Raw genomic sequence first — 21,570 nt, forward strand, 5'->3', positions numbered from 1 at the left:
ATTAGAAAGAACAGCAAAAAAATTGATGATAACTATAAAACTTAGTTGGTGACATAACATTGAAATAATTGTGCTGTTCAGTCTTGCAGAACCTGGTTGGGTTTTTTTCCTCTGTCTCTTCAATTTTTTAAATATGCTGTTACAAAGAGAAAGATTATATTCTTAATTGCCATGATAGTTGAGTAAGATAGTGATTGATAGATAGAAATAACAGCAGAGATGTCAACATTAGAAAGCACAATCCCCTTTATTTTACTCAGAATGATATGTATGCAAGACCAGGTTTACAACTTTTCCAGGTAATTAAAAGGAGATTTTAAGAAAGATTTTGGATCTGACAGAATTATTTGGACTCAGTTGATGTTTAAGGGTTGGACTCAATGATCCCTGTGGGGTTCTTTCCAACTCAGAATATTCTGTGATTCTCTGTGGTAGATACTGTCTTGGGGCAGAGGCAAAGGGATGGCTGTAGGCCTGACATAAATAAGCTCTGAAACACTTCCCAAATTCACTTTTTTTTGTGTGTAAAGATCACAAATGTATGTTGTTTTTATTTTCTTATTATTCACCTGCATTTGTGCAGGATATCAGCACACTTAGCAAAAATAAAAATCCAGCTCTCTGAATATAAAAATTGCCCTTCAAAACACCAGGAAAGAAGGAGGAATGTAACTGTTCACAGAATTGGCAATGGAAAAAGAGATGTTTCAAGGAGGAAAGAAAAATAACGCTGCATACACAAATCAGTTCAAGTTGTTGTTGACATTGGCAGTGTATTTACAAATGGCAAGAGGCAACGGTTTTTATGAGCTGACTAAATGAGAGACAGATGATAAAATAAAGGCAAAGGGATAGGGCAATTTATTGCACAATTTTAATGACTGAGCTGAGAATAGAGACTGAATCTCCTACTTTCCAGACCAGGGCTATTCATTATCATAGCCATGTGGTCAGATCCAGCCCAGCTCTGGTTTCATTCCAGTGAAATAGTTACTTTTGGCCTGGGCAAAGTAATTCTGGTCACTGACTGGTCAGACAGACAGATGATCCATGAAGCCTGGGATGTCCCTTCACTCCTAAGTATTCCAGAAATATATAACCTGTTGTGCATGCATCGCTGTGTGAGCTGTCAGCAGGTATAAATTAATGAATTTTACTTTCATAAGAAGCCAGGTTAGTTCAACCAAAGCAGCCTCAAGGGCCAGTTTGAGGTGGTGGGCTCACAAATCCTGTTTGCTCCCCCCACCCCCCCCCCATTGCCACGTCACCTTGGCAAGTGTTGGCCATGCTGCCTTTATGTGTCACAGCCTGCCCAACAATGACAAGAAGGGGATTTGGAAGTGGAGGGTTTTGCTCTGCTTTGCTGTTGATCTGCCTGAGCACAGCTCTTTGCACTCTGACAGCAGCCCCCACACTTTCTGTAAGAGATGAGGGGTTGGATAAAGCCCATGGGCTGCCAGCAGGGCCATATTGCATTGGGTTAGAGAGGTAATCAATGTGGTTCAGCATGAGACAAGGGGAATAAAAATGCTGAACCTGTGGTAAATGTTGTCCTCCCTAATACAGTTTTAATGTAAATGTTTGAGTTTGCAGAGGGCGAACTCACTTTCTGGACACTATTTCTTTAATAAGTCCTTGATTGATATATGGCAAAGTAGGTGCCCAGGACCTTTAAGATGCAGCACAGACCATAAAAATTGGAAAGGTAACTGCTTAATTTACAGCAAAATACTGGTGTCCCATTCATATAAAATAATTGACGTTACGCAATATACCAAAACAAACTTCATTTTAGGAAGGAGCTCATTTTAAGGCAACAGAAGAGCTTTCCAGTCTGTTTTTACCAGTTCTTATCTGATTTGGATTTGTTTCTTATTAACTGTTTTATAGCAAAATCCTTAACTGTTTTGAAAAAAGAATGAGGGAAACCTCCTTGAACTTGTTGATCTTCCTCTGTTTGTTATTTATTAGATGCTGGATCCACTGTCTTTGAGCAGTCCTGAAAACTCTGGCTCAGGAAGCTGTCCCTCGCTTGACAGCCCGTTAGATGGGTAAAAATTATTTACATCCATTACTTTAATTGTTTATCTTTATTAAATTGCATAATGTCTCAGTTGTAAAATGCAACTCCTCTCAAGTGACAGTACTTCCGGAAATTCCTTTGTAAATTATAGAATGTTTGTAAAAGCATATTGTACCTTAATTGCTTATTAATACATGGAAAATACTGTAGCGCTTTTTTAAAAATAATTTGTATTTAAACACAAAAATTCAGATTTAAGGTCCTACAAAAATGTACTGAAGGTTTGTACTAAATGTTGCTAGATCTTTCATATATGTGGTTGTGGTGTATATTCCCTGGGAGTGAGCCACTCCAGCAAATTTACAGTTCTTAGGCACTGCCATGTGAAGTAGGCTTTGCTTTGCCAAAGCAATTCAAGAAGGAGGGTAGAATCATTTACAGGCTTCAACAGGCAATGCCATCCTTTCCTTTGCTATTACTGTCTGTTCCTCTCCCCTTGTTCCTGTTGCAAACTTTCAATTTATTTTTCTTTGTTAAAGCCCACCACTCAGCAAGAGGCAGTGTGTGCTGTGGGAGGTCTTTTTGGATCCTCCTCTGAGGAGGCTCCTATGTTTTGGGGGCTCACTGTCCACCAGCCAAGTCAAGCAGAACATATTCCTGTTTGGTTTATGGTGGTCAGGCAAATAACCTTGGGTTTAATGTGCAGATTTGCTCTTTGTTCTTTTCAAACTGCGGAACAAATAAAACTGCTAATAAAATATTTTATTTATTTGAAGAGCTAGAGGTTACTGCCTGTGGCAATTGGAGCTGTATTATTCAACAGTACTATTTCATTTGAGAATATGTGGTTTGAGGACACAAATAGATTTGGTCTAACAAATACAGTTTTGAGTTTAATAAGCCTGCATTTCACAAGAAAGAAGACAATAGAAGTGAAAAGTATTTTGTGATTTTAGTGTAGTAGGTTATACATACACAGTGTTTGATGTAGCTCCATAGAAGAGAAATTTTGCCTAATTGCCAAATTTAGGAGTTTTTGTGGGATAGGAGTGTGAGTGGAAGAAACAGAAACAAAGCAAATTTAATACAACTCATATTTCTTTGTCAAAACTTCTTTTTGTTGTTTTTATTTACTTAATTTGTCACCTCTACTTAGTTTGTTTTCCTTTTTTTTTTTTTTTTTTCATTTAAATATTTCCTACAAAGATGTAGGTTTTGTGTCTCCATTTAGCTTCTGTTACCCATTAGAGAAATTCTTACCAGAAAAAGGAGGACACTGTTTTGGTATGTTTATGGAAATAAACTGTTATCGATTGCTCTGACTGGCAATCCCATCCATTCCTTTTGGTGGCTGGGAGTTACATACCAACTGTAGGTAAGAAACAATGTGATCATGTAAGAACCAAAAAATTCTTCATCATTCTATAACTCAATAAAATCACTCTCTTAATCCTATGACTTTCATGGAGAGAACTGGAAATGTTTTTTCCTCATTAAAAGGTTGTACATTTCTTTGGTTAAATTTCCTCATGAGTTTTTGTAGTCTGTATAACCGATTTTGCCAGTCTGTAAACCTTTGTGTTTAGCCATAAAGGTGTTAAACATAACAGTGTTCCTTTGTGGCTCTACTTGTGATAATTCATGTTTTTACTAATATCATTGCTCATTAACAGAATCTGTTGCTTTCTTACCTACATTAAACTCAATAAGCAAGCTTTTTCATTGTTACTGATCCTCAATTGTTACAGTTACCTACTAGAATTGGGTTTCAGAATTGAGTTCCACGTTTGTAAACCAGTGCAGCAACCGGTATAGCAGTGGTTTTTCATCAGTAAGAGGACAGTAAGCTTAAGTCTAGATTAACAGTAGTTTTTAGATTCTGTGTATTTTTACAATTCCAGGGACAACTATCCCAAGTCTCGGATGCCAAGAGCACAGAGCTACCCAGATAATCATCAGGAATTCTCAGGTAGGCAAAAATTACTGGAGCTTTCCAGAACTAGCTCCCCTTGCAAATAATAGGACTTAGAAGAGTTGTTTGCATTGGAGAAGTATTGTATTACACAAACAATATGTTAGGAAAAAGCAAAGCAACACCAAATGCACACAGTGAAAGATACCATGGAAATGCAAGAAATTTCACATTTCTTCCAGATTATTGTGTGTGACACCACTCCTAGTGGGTGCAGTATAAGTGTCTGTAAAAATAACAAATGTTGCAGTGCATAGGAGCATGCAACACTTAGTTGAATTGGACTGTATTATCTGTGTCTAAGTTGGTGTGTAACTGTGGTTAATTTACTTAATTTGAAGGTGGTGTGGTTTAATTCCAATAGGCAGCTAAGCCCCACACTGCTCACTCATTCTCCAATGTGAGACTGGGGAGAGAATCCAAGGGGAAAAGTAAGAAAACTCATGAGTGAAAATAAAGGCAGTTTATTAGTACAGTGAAAGCTGCACATACAAGTGAAACAAAACAATGATTTCATTTATCCCTTCCCATCAGCAGGCAGGTGGTGAGCCATTTCAGGGAAGCAGGGCTTCATCACTCCTAGTGGTGACCTGGGAACAATGCCATCACTATGACTGTCCTCCCTTCCTCTGTCTTTCTCCCAGCTGTTGTTTCAGAGCAAAATCTCAGATAGTATGGGACATCCCTTGAGTCAGTTGGGGCCAGTTGTCCCAGGTGTTTTCCTTCCCAACTTCTTGTGCCTCCCAGCCCACTCTACCAGCTGGCAGGCAGTGTGTGAAGCAAAAAACCTCCTTGATTCTGTGTAAATGTGCTTCAGCAATAACTAAAATATGTTATCAACAATGTTCTGACCAAAGATCCATAATGTAGCACCATAAGAGCTACTATGGAGATAATTAACTCTATTCCAGTCAAAACCAGTACATGGAGAGCCTTTGTTTTTTTCTATATGAAATAAGAATCACTTTGAAGTGCTCATGACTTCTGTGATTGAAAGCACTGCAAAGTGAAAGGATGGAGAGCTGTGTGCTGTGCCTATAAATTAGTCATCACCAGTAATGTGTTTTCATACAATACTCTGGCACAAGTCCAAACTGTTGTGCAGGGTTCAGGTTACAAAGTGCAGTGGGTAACCTTAAAAGTGTTCTGAAATGTCTTCTCAGTCATATCTCACTACAAAACTTTGCTGTTGAGCAGTAATTAGTTTACAGTAAATCGAGAGTTTTGTGTTTTTTCAGTCTATTACATATTTTGATTTTGAAGCTTTATCCAGGTAAATGTATGATGGTGAGTTTTTCTTTTTAGAATTCTAGAGTGCTTAACAGATTGTCACATTTTAAATTTTGAAATGAATCCTTTTATTTTCTAGTAGAGTATGATATCCCAATATTTGAGAAATTTGGAAAGGGGGGGACTTATCCCAGAAGATATCATATTTCGTATCATCAACAAGACTACAATGATGGTAAGTATGAACACTGCTGCAATTTTATTAATACCTTTGTAAAATTGTAAGATCTCAATGAAATTAAATGAAAATATTGAAGAAATTGAAATAATGAAGAAGTTGAAAGCTTAAATTCTTTCCCCAAACTCACCTGTTTCTAATGCTTCTAATGACTGATAGAACCTCTGAGCAGTTTTATCTCTGATAAAGTTATGGATTACAGAATTCCTGACTCATATGCACAACTGTAGAAATGTTTGCTGTCTTTGGCCACACACAAGTCATACAGTTTTTGACCTTTGTGACCCTTTTTTAGCTAAAGTGGGTGCATCGGTTTGTCATGTCTTGTTTTCCTTTAAGAAATCCCAAGTGCGGTGGAGTTCCTGTTAACAGTTTTGTAGATTAAAAGAGTAAATAAAATTTAAGAGCAGTGATATAAACTGAGAATTAGCTGATGAAAGAAATTGTTGGAATGCTAGCAGGACCTGCTAATGTGTCCATAAAACTGGTTTGGACCATTAATATAAATTTAACATGTGTTAAATTTCTAAAGGAAGTAGAGAGTAGCAGCTGAAGGATTTTCATACTTCAGGGTGTGTCAAGTGCTAGCTGAGAAGTGTTAAGAAGAAATGTCTCCCAAGACCAGATGGCTTCACTTGCAGTGTGGAATGAGCACAGCAATAAATGGAATTATGTTACAGAAATCACATAAATATAAAACTGAGGCACTGCAAAGTCCAGTCCCTCGCTCTAAGGCAAGATTTAAAGAGGCAAATATCTGTCACACTGACTTTCAAGTAAAGTCTAAATTGGCTTCAACAGAAGACATACTCTCTTTATGTTGCCAATTTCCAAGAGAGCTTATTTTATAATTTAACTTTCTGTCTCCCAAAACGATTTTCCTGCAAATGAAAATACTAACTAGTTACTCTATTTTAACACAGTGAAGAATTGGTCATTGCCCTTATTTATCACTACATCACACACATACCTGTTTTCTCACCTTGGTTTTCTTCTCCTGCCTGAGCTGAGGCTTTTCTCATGGCCACTTTATGTGTAACACAGGATATAAGCAGATCTTGGTGTGCAGCAGTCACATTAATATATTGTAGAATGACCTTACTTTCTGGTCACCATTCTGACTGCTCTTCAGTCTTCAGTTACATTTTCTATATAATTTCCTTCATTACTTCAGGCCAATCAATTGCTTTTCATTTTGTAGTTTCTGCATTAGATTTCTCTTTAAGTATGTATATTGTACTTCCTTACTGAATTTCATCTTGTTGATTTTAAATCATCTCTAACTTCCAATACCACTGTGAATTTTCATTTTCATCTTTGAATGGACTTTCAGCCACACTTAACATAATGTCATCTGCAATATTTCAGTGTGTTAAGTTCCATTATATGTACACTATTAATTAAAATAGTGTATGGAAATGGACTGAAGATAAACTGCTGGGCATGTTCATTTAAATTATCTTCCCTTTGATGAGAAATAACTGATAACTGCTCTGAATCTGTCTTGGGTATAATCTGCATAGTAAGCTGGTCTGCAACACTTCATGAGTTGGCTTGTGAGAATGTCCCACTGAAATGGGAAAATTGGATTAGCTACATGAGACAAACCAATTATGACTGGTTTATCATGTTTTTATCTTCTCAATGGTGAATAAAACTGCTTAATAACTTGTTTGCATATCTTTCTTGGAATTTAAATTGTCCAGACTAGTATATAAGTCCAAGTCTACTATTTCAAAGATATTTTATCTGTTATTCTTAAGTCCTCTGGGAACTCCTCCTCCAGTGTAGTACCTAATCAGAGGAATCAGAGACTCCTTCAGTTATTGCTGAGTTCTGTAGGATGAAACTTAATTAAGAAATGCTATCCTAAAAATAGTTGTGTTACCTAAATAGATTAACATAAATTGTGTTAGTCATCTGGTTGTATTTAACATGTTGAAGATTGGTGCTCTCTTTTTTTATTCTGATTCCGTAGCCATCTCCAAATTTTGCATTGCTTGTGTTTTGATTTCTAAAATACTTTTGTGGTTTTCCCATTGATTCCATGTGCCAGTCTTTCTCTGCATTCAATTATTTCTAGTTTACTGAAGGAAGAAGCTGACTTGGGCACTGCAGGATTGTAAATGTGTATTTTGTTCTCCTAAATATCAGAAAGTTGGTATTTGCACATTATTAGAGTAATAAAAGCAGAGGCAGGGCATTTTCTTTTCTCCTCTTACAGGTCTCCAAGTTTTTCAAGCATGTTGATTATATTTTAGAATAATTCCAGAATTTGGTCCCAATTTTCATCTCTCAAACACAGGTTTTTGATTCTGTTTAGTCCTTATATACATCTGTGATGAATATTATTTTTTTTCTAGGTGGAGAGTTAAACCAGTAAATTTCACGATGATTGTGTCCTATCCTTTGCTGTGGCATGATGTAGAATTCAAAAAGTATTTGCATGCTTACATTGCATTGCAGTATCTTTTCCTTTATCTGTAACATTATTCTGTGTATATCATTGAAGGTCGAAAAACTTTTCCACGAGCCAGAAGGACTCAGGGGAACAGCTTCCGATCGCCGGTGAGCTTCAGTCCCACCGAGCACTCGCTGAGCACCAGCAGCGGGAGCAGCGTCTTCACGCCCGAGTACGAGGACAGCCGGATGAGGAGGAGGGGCAGTGACATCGACAACCCCACCCTGTCAGTCATGGACATCAGCCCACCCAGCCGCTGTGAGTGTGGCACTTTGTGAGCCCCGCTGTCAAACTTACTCTTCAACTCAGAACCTAGCATCTCATCCAAACACATGCCATTAAATGTTTTTATCTCTCTAGTAGGCAAAGGTCAAGACTTCTCATCAGTGTTTTCATTGCTTACCTTGCCAACCTTTACGTAGACTTTCAATTGGAATTTACATCTGTGATAACAAAACATTGTAAAAGTGATTTCTTGGACTCTTTAGGAGAAGGGTTTTGTAGATTGTAGTTACTGTTTATTTTTGCAGATGTTGGTCATGTTTTAATTTAAACTGTACATTTTTAGTGGTACTGCTTCATAATTGTGGTGGGATTTCAGGAGCAAATATATTTTGTGATGACTTCAGTAGCTCATACCTTGTAATTATGCCTCTATTTTGTTTTTAAAGAAAAGTTGTTTGTTTAATGTGCTTTTTCTGTTTTTCAGATTGGTTATTACTAGTTGTTTTAAGTATGTCAAGTTCTACCACAACGTATTTTGGGCATAAATTTAAGTAGCTCATGTTTTCCATCTTATAAGGAGTTTTATTAATCTTTATAATTTATATGGTGAGGTTTAGGACGCACAGTCTCTGTTGTTGAAAAAGCAGTTTTTTAAAAAATTATTTTCTGTGTATTCCAGTTTTTCTCGATCAGCTGAATAACAAACTCATTTGAAAACCAAAACATACTTGTATTTTCAGCACCACGAGCTCCAACTAACTGGAGACTTGGTAAACTGCTGGGCCAAGGTGCATTTGGCAGAGTATATCTGTGTTACGATGCTGATACTGGAAGAGAACTGGCTGTTAAACAAGTTCAGTTTGATCCTGATAGTCCAGAAACCAGCAAGGTAAGTGATACCAAAGAAAAACCTTGGAGAAGGCTTTTGTTGAATTAGTGTGTTCTAGACCAGACTCACATTCCTTTCCTTGAACAGGATGAGCATGTTTTGAACGTGTTTTAAACCATGTTGTGTTAGGAAGCCATGTCCTTGTTAGGAATTGTATTTTGTTAGTATCATAGATAATTAGTCTGCTTACCTGATTTTAATATTACATCAGATTTTTTAATTTTCAGACAGATCCTTATGCTGTGATCCTTATGCATAATTTGCTTGGTGCAGTCTCAGTCTCTAAAATTAAACAATCTGTTACAAAGTGTGCTCTGAAATAGATATTTAGTTATACTAACCAGAATTGGAAGAAGTTACATTTATAAGCAGAAAAAGCTGTACTAATATAAGTGTTCCTGAAAACAAATTCTTGAAAACAAATTGGTTTTGCTCTGAAGACAGTTTGATATTCTTACCTATTTTTTCATCTTTTTAGGAGGATATTTCTATGTTTAGGGGGATTTTTTGTTTTTTTTTCTTTTAAACTTAGTGCCTCAAGACTAGCTCCTGTTACACATTGTGTTTCTCCCTAAAGAGCAGAAGTTTCCTTGTTAGTTTATTCTCTCTGTAAAATTAAATTGTTCATCTTTAAATACGGGATGCTAAAAGAATAAACAGTTTAAAAGTAGCACAAATCCACTATTTCTTATTTTTTCAAACCATACTTGCTGCTTTTTACAGGATGGGAAGAGAATTATTACTTTCCCTACATTATGACTGCATTCTGCACTGTGGGGAGCAAGGCCAGGGAAAAATGGGTGTAAGCATGATTGAAGAATTGAGTGGCTGCCAGTTATAGTTGCTGATGTTTGTGGTGTAGGATCAAAGAAAAAGTCAAGAATCATTTGTGCTGTAGATTCCTAGTGTAGTTGTTGTTGCTACTTCTTTAAAATGTGTAACAGAACAACTCATTATGTTTTGGAAATGTTAAAATATGGTAGTATCTCTCCTGAAGCAACAGTTTTGTGAGCTCACTTATCATAGCATTTTGTAGTACTATGTGCCTCCGTGTACAGAAGAAAAAATCTATTTTCTATCTAGTCTCAGAAGTGTGAGGGTATCCTTAATAGGCTATGACAGATAAAAATTCAGGTTTTGATGAAAAACTTCTATGTGAAATTTGGGATCTAGTTGAGTTTGAATTTGTGGGTTAGTATTTTTCCAGCATCTAATTGTACAGTCCATTTCAAAATATCTTACTTCCTGTTTGCAAAATGTGTTGTATTTTGGATGGCTCAAGAGAGCACCAGCTGTTAGTGCTTTCCTTTGTTGTATTTCATTATTGCAATATCAACTGGTACTCAAAGGCATTTTTCAAGTATAGTCTATAATCCTGGAAAAGTTAAAAATTAATGCTAGTTATTCCACTCCAAAAATTAAAATGGTGGGGGGAGGGGTCTGTGTTTTGTTAGTAGTTTTTTATCCAACTGGAGGCTTATGGCATGTTGCATAATGGTCACAGACCTCATGCACATATTGCTATCTGCTGTGCTCTGAAATAAACATAACTTCAAGAGAAGAGAAACCATAAAAAAACCGTCAAATCATCCCAAAGGTAATGTACAGAAAAGACATATTTTGGGCTGTTTTTAATTACTTCAATTTAACATTGATATTTTATTGTTACAAAGTGCAAAAAGTTTACATTAGCAGTAGGAGTATTTTGCTACTTAGTTTCCATAACACTTCAATATGTACACACTGCTCTGCTTGAAAAAATTCAAATCCAAAACCTTACTTTTACTACATCAAGTTTGGTAAATCTGTCCTGTTTTGTCATTTCAGGAAGTAAATGCACTTGAGTGTGAGATTCAGTTGCTTAAAAATCTGCTGCATGAAAGAATTGTTCAGTATTATGGCTTCTTGAGAGATCCACCTGAAAGGACACTCTCAATATTCATGGAGTACATGCCTGGGGTAAGCAAGAGAGCTCATCCACTTCAGCCATGGATTGTGTGCAGTGTGACAAGAACCAATGCATTCAGCTTTGCATAAGTGCACACAGATATTTTAAACTGTCCAAATTAAAAACTCCAAAGATGGGTGCTGACAAGTGCTTCTGTATTCTCCATTGCTTGCTTGTGTTGTCAGAATTACAGTGGTTTGTACAAAAGCTCTTTGTGTTTGACTTTGGCATAAGTGGTGCCTGGCAATGTCTTTGAAAAGACAATATTATCATTAGTAAACTCTTAAATCTCCCTGAATTTTACTGTTTGGTTTTGCCACACTTCAAGTATTTCTGGAAAACAAAAAGTAGCTGAGATGGCGGTGGGAATAAATGTGTACAGAAAATAATCTTGGTGCTTGCTTCTTGTGTGGCACCTAGTGTATGCTGAACTACTCTTCTTCTTTGTTAGGAAATATTATAAGGTCAAAAGACTGTAGATTTTCATTTTCTCACCAAGTGGGGTCAGCAGAGCTAAATAAAATGTGCTCCTATAAATACAGAGGCTCTGTATTTCTGAATAGTTAAAGCAGTCTTCTTACTATGAGGGTCCAGAGGGGAAAAGCAATGTCTGGGCATTGTTCTCTTGGTGGTGGTGGGTTTTTTGTTTGCTTCTTCATTTTTTTGAGTTTTGGATCTTGTTTTGTGGGACTTCTTGCATTTTTCTGAGATTTGGAGGGCAGTGTGACAGAAGTCATCTTGGGAGTTTGTAACTCTGTGTGGCAAAGACAGGTTATACAAAAAATAGTTGTGAAAAACCCAAGAAGTTTTGATTTAATCTTAAGCTCGGACTTGCTTACCTCTTATTTTTTTTACCTAAAGCACCACCCTATAACACATGGTGGTTTTTTCTTGAGAATGTTTTTTTTCCTGAGTATAAGCTAACACAAGAGGCATGTGTTATGTCCATTCTGAGTATCACCACTTACCCATCAAAAGGTTTGAGGGTGCTGTTCTCTTTCTGTACATTGGACTGGAACTATTCATCTGCTTGCGAGATTTAAGGTTAAATCAAGAAGAATTGGAATTTTAAATGTCTGCATTTAAGGCATAAATTTAATTGAATTTCAGTTGAATTATAGAAGTATTAGTGCTTTATACTTCTGTTCCATAGGGTTCCATCAAAGACCAATTGAAATCGTATGGAGCACTCACAGAGAATGTGACTCGTAAATACACACGGCAGATTTTGGAAGGAGTTCACTATTTGCACAGTAATATGATTGTCCATCGAGATATTAAAGGTAATGATAGTTCTGTGCACAGTTCAGTGCTCTTTGTTACTGATCCTTTTCCCATCTTCTGTGAAGCACTAAAATGAAATTAAGTATCAAATACCAAAATACTGATTGGTATCAGAAAGTGATCACTTTCCATCTTTTAGTCTTGTCACTGTTGTAACCTGGGGAGGGAAAAATAAGAACTTTGGGATGTTCTAGCTGAGTTCTGGGAATGTTTCTTCAGTCTTCATCTGCAAAACAATCAGGACAAATTCCTTCAATTTTATTTTACTATTAATAGTTTTAAATATATTGGAGGATGATATCATTAGAAATAGAATGTGCAGAGGAAAGCACCATGACTCCAAAGTTTTAATTTATAGAGTTTTGTTTTATCAGATATACAGAAATTACCTAGTACTTCACTGGTACAAGAGGTGACCAGCAGAGGTGACTTGCCTGATCAGACTTCTTGCATTTTGCTGCTAGGAAGCCTAGTGAAACATTTACTTTTTGCACTTTTTGCAAGTGTTGCAAAAGTATGATGTGAATGTGTAGAAAGATGGTGATGTGCAGGATAGGTGTATTGAACACAATGCTGTTGTATTCCCTAATATTTTCACCATTTTTCTGTTTCTTTGTATCAGTGGTGTTTTGTTCCTAAGCCAATTGAGATATCATAGTCAATTTGTACATCTTGTGCAGATAACTGTTTTGACTAAATCTCTAACACAGTTTGAGGTTTTACTTTAAAATATTATGCAGGTATTTTCAGTTGTGTGGAAACTCCTTTCCTGTTTCTTATCATTTCCAATGTATGGCACATTCCTTATTTTGTCAGGACTTTACAAAGGGTCTGCCCCTTCCTGGAAAAGGCCTAGGATGCAAACCAGTGTGCAATTCATTATTTTCTGCAGTCCAGAATAGAGTTGTAGGTATGAACAGAGAAAGTAAATTCTCTGGCTTGAAATCTTAGGCTGATGTTGAATTGTATCACTGTTTCCCACCCCAAAACCTTGAGTCTTTAATGAAGGTAATGCTGTGTTCCCTTCCTTCCAGGAGCAAACATTCTGCGGGATTCAGCAGGCAATGTGAAACTCGGTGACTTTGGTGCCAGCAAACGACTGCAGACAATCTGTCTGTCTGGTACAGGAATGAAGTCTGTCACAGGAACTCCCTACTGGATGAGCCCTGAAGTTATTAGTGGAGAAGGGTATGGCAGAAAAGCAGACATCTGGTATGTTAAAAAAACACTTCTCTACTGAAAAATGTCATTTCATTTTCAACAGAGAGTAGGTTTTTGTTATCTGGAGCTGCAGTGTTTCATCCTGGGATTTAAGCTGAAGCAAGGGGCAAATGTGAACACTGGCAGTCATATTTGGAGAGTCTTAACACTGAGATTTAATTTTTCATGTGGCAATTTCTCAGCCATCAGTTGAGACCCCTTGCACTGCAGTTGATCTGTGAATATGCACTAATGGGCAGACAGCAGCAGACAGGCAGGAGTAGTAACACTGTGTGTTTAAAAAAGGACTGCATTATATCCAACAAATGGCAATACTTTTAAGCTCAGGGAAATTAATTTAGGCTACTTCAAATTACTTAGTAATTTCTCTGATATACATAAACAGTAGATCAACCTTATAATATCAAGCAGTTGACTTGTTTAAATTTGAAGGATTGGTACCAAAGTTATTGTGTGTTTTTTGTGGTGGAAACTTAAGAAAAAATACTGGAGTTGGGTTGCTGTCGGTCAGTAAATCCTTATTGTGTAAAGCAATGTACCTCTGTTTAACAACAAAACCTCTTGCAAGCATCTTGAAAAAACATTCAGACTTTCTAAGTGGGAAATAATTCCATCCAAAAATCCATTTTGCAATATCATTCACTTGTTATTGGAAGATACTGATCTTTCAGAACTTCTGGAACAAAGTTTATCTGGCCATATGTATGCCCTTCTGCCTTGCTAAATTTTTTAAACATAAATTTTGTATACAAAGGTTATTGAGGAACTTAAAATTTTTTTTGGTCAATCTAAGTATATTCTAAATATCCTTAACTAAAAGAGAAGATACCATGAAGTAGGGCTTTTGTTTTTCAGCTGCCATATTATGTTTGCACACTATTCACTGGTGATAACTTGTGCATTTCTAATGAGCTGGCAACACACATGGCATGCATGGAGCATTCCTGATGCTTTGCAATTCCATTTGGCCTCAAGGAACAGGAAGGCTTCCAAGAGCAGTGCTGAGTGCATGGCTTTTGTCAGCCTGCTGAGCACTGGCTGCTGGCAGTGCCCTTCCACAGCTGGTATTGCCTGAATAAATATGTAATTATCCCTTCACTGAGGTAGTAGCTTTTGACCCAGGGAAGTAATGAAGTGGAGACACAGGTAATGATTTGTGTAACATGAGATAAAGGTATAGCAGTACATGCCATTTTTTCCCAATTCCTGTTTCGTGCTGAAGTTACTCTATAGTGTTAAGTGGACACTCCTTATTTTAGTTCCTCTCTGCTATTTCTTGTTTTCTTGGAAGGGCATGACTCTGTTGTAACCTGTTGTTTCACTTCTGCCTCTGTTTCAGGAGCGTAGGTTGCACAGTGGTAGAAATGCTCACTGAGAAGCCCCCATGGGCAGAGTTTGAAGCCATGGCTGCCATCTTTAAAATTGCCACTCAGCCAACCAACCCCCAGCTCCCTCCTCACGTCTCCGACCACGCTCGGGATTTCTTGAAACGGATTTTTATCGAGGCCAAGCTGCGACCGTTTGCAGATGAACTGCTAAGACACACGTTTGCACACTATCACTAACACCTGCCTCAACTCGGCTTACATCTACTGCATTTATTTTCTATTTGACTGCACTTTTATTTTTTATTTTTTACAAAGAAAATGGAGAAAAAAGACAAGAGAGAGAACATTCTCTTGAATCTTTGTTTCACTTAGATTGTAAACAATCTAAATTTTGTATCTAAAATGAGACTCTTTTCTCCCCCCGCTCCCACCAGGACTAGAACTTTTTGTTTCTATAATGTACTGATGTGGTTGATGTAGATAAAGCACTTTAGTACATATTTGTTCCTTATTTAAAGAGGAAAAAAAATTACAAATGCTTGGACAGTCAGGAACTGTGTGACTTTTTCTGACACCGCTGACTGACTCAGGGTGCAGGGAAAAATAGACATGCAGCTAAAGGACAAGAAGGTTTCTTCTATGTAATTCTTATCTATATTGTAGGTACTTGCAGCAGAGAGTTCTAAGTTCTTATTATATTTTAGCATTTAATCAGTTTCTGGAATTTACAATTAAAGCAGGAACATGCGGTTCTGAGAGTTAATTGATGAAGCTGGAAGAACTTGGAACTCTTTGTACAGCAGCATGTCTAGCTGGTACTTCTATGTGACCAAAAGAAAACAACAAAAACGAGCTCAAAACTCATGTGCTAGTTAGAGGTTTTGGTGTAGAATTATTGTATTATCTTAATAGGAAAATAATTACAGGTAAACAGATTATGGGCCCAGACTCCTAGAAACTACTATACTGCAAAGGGAAAATTTTCCATGCTAGACAAGGGTCAGCTATTGGATGTAAACAGTTAGGAGAACAGCTCCTGCTCTATCTGCCAAAGAGAACCTCTGTTGCATAAGCTTCGAGGGAGACAGTTATCTTAGCTGATAAAAAATACTGATGTTGAGGGTCAATTCTCCTCCACAGTCCCATGAATGGCTGCAGGGGAAAGGGAGTGACTAATCCTTGTGCAGTATATGAGTTACTGGATTCAGAATGAGCTATAAGAAATGTTTTCTAAGCTGTTGAGAGGCGCTAGGATGGAATGTATGTCAACATCAAGTGCCTGATTAATATCAAATTCTTCCCATTCTGCACTAAAAAAATTGATTTAGTAAAGCAGGTCAGTCATCTAGGATGTATTGAAAATTCCTGAAATAAAATCAAGTATCACTTAACATTGGGAATGAGTCACTGAGAAAGCTGAGACTCCAGTTATATTTTTAATAAGGTTGCACTGATGAATCCTATGAAGAAGAAGGCACAGCACAGAAAATGGTACGAAAAACAGGCCAAAAGTGCAGAGAGAGCCAGCAATTAAATAATATAAGTGTGATTATTCCAGCCTGATAATCCAGATTGGTGTTTGTCAGATTTCCAACTGTCATAAAGTGTATGTTAATTACTTTTTCTATTTCTGAAAGAGCATAATAAAAAGTGAAAATCTGAAATATTGCTTCTCAGTTGAGAAGCCCAGGTACTGATCAGGTGTAGTGAATAACTGACTTTTCACAACAGAAAAGTCAAACTCTCATATTTTTGTAGAATAACAGGACATAAATAATTTAAAGGGGCATTTGGAAATAAACTATTGGACAAGAGAACTGAAATTATGTTTACTGTTTTGGATGATTTATTGCTTGCTTTTGTTGTTTCTAAAAGGCAGAGCAGGCTGGTACTGTGACCCTTGTCTAGTCTGACAAGGCTCTACCTGTTCTGCATCTTTAGAGTAATATCAGGTTTACAAAATCCATGGACACAGAACAATAAGCTTACCCATTCCCACAGTCACTCACATATGAGATCTCTGAATTTATTCTGCTGAATTCCATGTTTTACCAGAGCATAAGCAGGAGTATGGATCTATCCTAATCACTTTACCTGTAGTGGAGTAAGAATGTCTTTTTTGTGGCCATCTCTCCAGAAACTGAGAGTGGTGACTTCTTCAGCTTATGTGAGTATTCTACTCAATTTATAATTTCCTCAGTCAGGGTACACAACTGTGCAAGGTTTCCTGAGCACAGGAAGAAGTAGTCAGACCAGAAAAATGTAAAAGGCTAAAAGGAAAGGCAGCTTGTACTGACTTTTTCATTTCTCTGTCATTAGATAAAAGCTATGAAGCAGCCTTTAAGAAGAATTGGTATGTACTCTGCTGTAAGGTACCTTTGCTTTATAAGCAAAATATAGTGACAGTAGGGATGGGAAGTTTAATGTAGAACCTAATAGTTTATGTAGGTAATTTTCAAGACCATGTAATTGAAATGATTGAATTACAGACTAAGAAAGTACCAAAACCGAGGTGAAAATGTATATAAAAATCAGTAGTGATCAGTGATAGCTGAAAAGGTAAGGAAATTTTATATTACCAAAAAAGGACATTAAAGGGAACCAGGTTTATCTGTAGCATTCATAACATTTAAATATACTATTCTAAAGAGAAACTGCACTCTCTGAAGCTTGAAAATTTTCAGAATCTAGTTTTCTTATAATGTGACCTTTCTGTGAGACAGTGCTGGATCATGTATATTGCAATATCACTTCCTTGTGATTTTTAATTACTGAACAATCAAGTTTGCTGCTTTTGTGCCTTTTCTAAGAAAAATGGCATTCAGTCATGACAACAGTCAGCATTTTGGAGCCAGGAAAAAAGCAACTTTCAGAGTACATTTTTCATCATGTCTCTGGCATGTCAGAAAGCTGCCAGTGTAAAGATTGCACTTCATAAATGAAGTTGACATTTTCCAGTTTGAGTAATTCTAGTTAGTAAAATTTTACAAATTTAACCAAAGTTAGGCTTGAGTTAGTTTGTTTTTTTTTACCCTAAGAAAAATTTCTCTAATGATTTAAATAAATTACAGTAAATTAGTTGGTTATGAACACAAATATTTTGAGCTAGAAATAATTAAGAAGCCAAATCAGACTTTTACCAAAAGGTTGTTTATTACTTATCCCTAGTGGGGTAATGTAAAATGAGCTGTATACACATTTGTTAAACATTTACAGGGACTCCTGGGCTGATGGTGAATGACCCCCATTCTAGAATTTGTGAGGGTGCATGGAATTTGAGGGTTGCAGAGACAATATACTTGCTCACAACTTCCTGTATCTCACTTAAAAAGCCAACAGCATTTTAGAATCACAAATTGGTCCTAATTGTTGAATCCAATTTAAAAAAAAATGCCAGTGAAAGCAATACTGCTGCAGGGTTGGTTTGCTTTTCTGTAAATGCCATGATGAAGCTGTACTCTCAAAAAATGAGGGTTGAAATTCATGGTGAGTATGTGTATTTTCAAAAGTTTTACTTACCTAATGATTTTTAGTATTCTGTCTGTTGCACGTATTAAGTGACAAAAGCTACTTCTGTGGTATGGTTTTAATGGTGTAACTAACAGTCTTGTTAAGACTCAAGGTTTCAGTTGTGTTGTGTTAGAGAAAGTTTATTTTTTTATTTGGGTAATAGAAATATCCATGGAAGAACCTAAAAAGGTATGGATCTAATAATTGCATAGTTAAATCTACAGTCTTCTTTTCTTGACAGTTTAAATACAGTCTAAAACTTCTAACTTGATGTCCAGTTTGATTTGTAGCTAAACAGTCCTTTCAGTAAAATAAAAGTGGGGTTTTTTTAGCTAGTGCCTTTTTCTCTGTATGCCTTACTTTTGTTCATGTTAGAACACCATATTGAAATATGTCATACAATTCCATGTCACCAAAGCAGTCTTAGAGAATGGGTTTTTTCAAAGTGCCCAAAGCAGAGTTTGCCTAACTGCATTAAAGAGTGTGCTTGAGTTATAATCTGCAGCAGACATTTAAATTCAGAATTTTAAAGGGATTTTTGGTTACCTGTGCTAATACACGTTTTGCATTTGCATTCTGGAGATTGTGTACCAATGCACATTCCAGAAGGAGGATTTGTCTGCGTGCACAGAAGTAACTGGATTGTCAGGATTTGGCTTCCTGGCTCTGGGTACCAGGCTCTGCAGCAGAGCTTCTTACTGGGCTTGAAAGCAAAGCTGGTACATTTGTAAGCATGGTACTGTAAAAATTGTTTACTTTCAGTGCAGAGGAATATGATCTGTCCAAGCAAACCAACAGATTTCTTTCCTGTGCCTTTTGGATAATCCTAATCCTGCCCTTGTCTTGACTGAAAGCCTTGTAGCACCCATAGGTACAGTGCAGTACAGCAAGCCATTCTTTTGGACAGCATAGAGCAATGTCTAACTGCAGCTTCAGAGACTTGAGAAAATTGGTCAGTTCTACAGTTATTTATAACCAATTTCTTACTTTTCTAATCTTGAAGACTGTGTCACGCATATAGAAAAGTATAATGTGTGTGCTTGAATGTAAGTCCCTATGGTGTTTCTGGAAAAGCAAAAGTATTGCCGCCAGTGTCATTTCTTCTTGCTGGTAACTTGCTGTCTTGTGGCAATGACAAGTCTGCAGTGTAGAATCACATTCAATTACCAAAGCTTTTCTATCCCATATACATATAGCCAAAAGTGATGTTTCATGTCTCTTATAAATAGTGTATATTCACCAGTAAGCTGTTGCTGACTGAGTAAAGCAGGTATTAGTAAAAAGTGATAGACACTGCCCATATTTCAGACATATGGGTGTTTATAGTTGCTGTTCCCATATGAAAAAATCATGCTTGTATTAAAATGAAGAGTTTTCTTTTTAAAAGCTCTTTCTAATTTAATCTTACTGTTGTCATTCTAAAGTTACTGCATAAGCTTGGTGACTAAAACCTGGTGACTTCTGTAGCTGGGTTTGAGCCTTGGGACATTTCAGGAACACCATGAAGATAAAATTTTGACTTGATAGGTTTTGTTTGCTATAGTGAGAATGTTCCAAGCTCTGGGAAGTGGCCAGTCCTCTTAGAGACAGCCAGATGTCACCCACAGTTACCTGGATGTGGGTGCTGCCTTCAGCAGTGGCCACTCGAGTGCACTGAGGGGGTCAGACAGGTTTTCTATTAACCCAGGGTTTCTGAATCAAAACCTGCGATCAGAAACAAAGGAGCTCCTTTCTCATTTGATATCCCCCCACTTGGCCCACACCTTTTACTTTCCTTTCTAGCTGGCAAAGCTTAAGTCCTGCATAGGTGGTGGCCCCTGATAGCTCCTGACTAAGGTGTGTGTCCAGCTTTGGACAGGGAGCCCATCACTGAACCCAGGACGCTGCAGCTCCCGGTTTGCTGGTGCAATCCTTGGGTTTCCTCTAGCAATACATAGTGTACAGAGTTGGGGGGTAAGTGGGATGGAGGAAATTATCTTTCTCATGTTTCAGAGCAGTCACACCTTGGCTAGGCCTTATTTTTCAGAAAATTGTTTTAAATGGAGAGGACCTGGATTAAACAGCATTAAAATTGAATCTCATGGTTCAGCCCTTACGTTGAGCCCACAGCAAGGATTGGAGGTCAGGGTCTTCTGTTGAGAGATAAGGAAAAGGATACTCCAGCTCATGAGTCATAGGAAATATATCAGAGCTTTTTCTGCTTTTTACCTATAAACTAGATGGTCCTTTTTCCCTAGAGGGCTATATAATGTGGGTATAAAAACAAGGATTGCATTTTCTTTTCTGAACAGCCATTAGATTGTCAGTTCCCTAGTGTTTGTTTCTTGTTAATACCAGTAAAAAAGGTGGTGTCACCCTAAAATTGGAATGGTTTATTAAAGCATAGTGTCTGCCATCTCAGACCTCACAGGAGTCGTATAATGGAGTATCACTGTAAATATGTGGAGGAAACTTAGATTAATTGGAACGTAGGCTTTTAGTTTTCATGAAGCTATGAATAAAAATTTGTAAATTTACTCTTGATCTAATGTACATTTTTATGTAGCCATTAAATTCTCTATTTAATCTATCAGTTTCTCACTGTAAATGTTTTTACTCTCAGTTGAATGCTGGGCACAGTTTGTAATGTATGTACACAAAGGTGTTTTTTTCTATCAACGTTGACTTTTTTGCACATTTTTGGAAATATTTAATTTGTACACTGATTTAATACTCTGACCAATTGTCGATGGGTGTATGAGAATCACGTGTGTGTGCAATGTACTACTGTCTGGATGTATGGGGTTTTTTATTACTTTGAGACGTTGCTACCAGTAACTGCACTGCTGTTGCTGCTTTACATGGAATATCTTGTGTATAAAAAAAAAAAAAGATAAAAACAATTTAAAAATCAGCTTATGGTTATCATGGTTGAGGAACTCAGGAGTTGGGTATTGCTTGCTAGTTCCGTTGTCTGACAACCTTGCAAACTTAAAAACTATCAACCAACCCCGCCTTGTAATTCTGTGTATGCATAGAACGTGTGTGTGTATATCCCAGTAATCTTATTCCACAATTTCATTTCTACATTTTTATGAACTTGTTTTTTAAGGGTACTATGTTTAGTTAGAATAATTAAATATATAAAAGCTTTGAGAGATGATTTACTAGATAAATATATTTTCAGCTGGCTGATGTTCAAAATATTTTTTTAATTTTTGTTTTTAACCATTCGAAATGTATTTGTATTTCCAAAATCAGA

At 36.9% G+C, this 21,570-nt stretch overlaps 1 protein-coding gene across 5 annotated transcripts in view; it reads left to right on the forward strand.

Annotated features, from left to right (window-relative positions):
- MAP3K2 (mitogen-activated protein kinase kinase kinase 2) overlaps positions 1-20,898 on the forward strand; it is a 46,999-nt gene extending 26,101 nt beyond the window's left edge. For 4 of the 5 annotated variants that reach the window (XM_079311614.1, XM_079311613.1, XM_079311612.1 and 1 more), the window contains 9 exons: positions 1,972-2,051; positions 3,925-3,992; positions 5,365-5,460; positions 7,976-8,182; positions 8,890-9,038; positions 10,866-10,997; positions 12,140-12,269; positions 13,305-13,482; positions 14,831-20,898. In XM_079311614.1, the coding sequence (XP_079167740.1) occupies positions 1,972-2,051; positions 3,925-3,992; positions 5,365-5,460; positions 7,976-8,182; positions 8,890-9,038; positions 10,866-10,997; positions 12,140-12,269; positions 13,305-13,482; positions 14,831-15,056 (1,266 nt within the window). In that variant the 3' untranslated portion in view covers positions 15,057-20,898. The remainder of the gene's footprint in view (positions 1-1,971; positions 2,052-3,924; positions 3,993-5,364; positions 5,461-7,975; positions 8,183-8,889; positions 9,039-10,865; positions 10,998-12,139; positions 12,270-13,304; positions 13,483-14,830) is intronic. The other variant, XM_079311615.1, reaches the window with a different exon arrangement.
- Positions 20,899-21,570: the final 672 nt, after the last annotated feature.

The sequence above is a fragment of the Erithacus rubecula genome (genome assembly GCF_903797595.1).
Source record: "Erithacus rubecula genome assembly, chromosome: 8".
NCBI classification, from domain to species: domain Eukaryota; kingdom Metazoa; phylum Chordata; class Aves; order Passeriformes; family Muscicapidae; genus Erithacus; species Erithacus rubecula.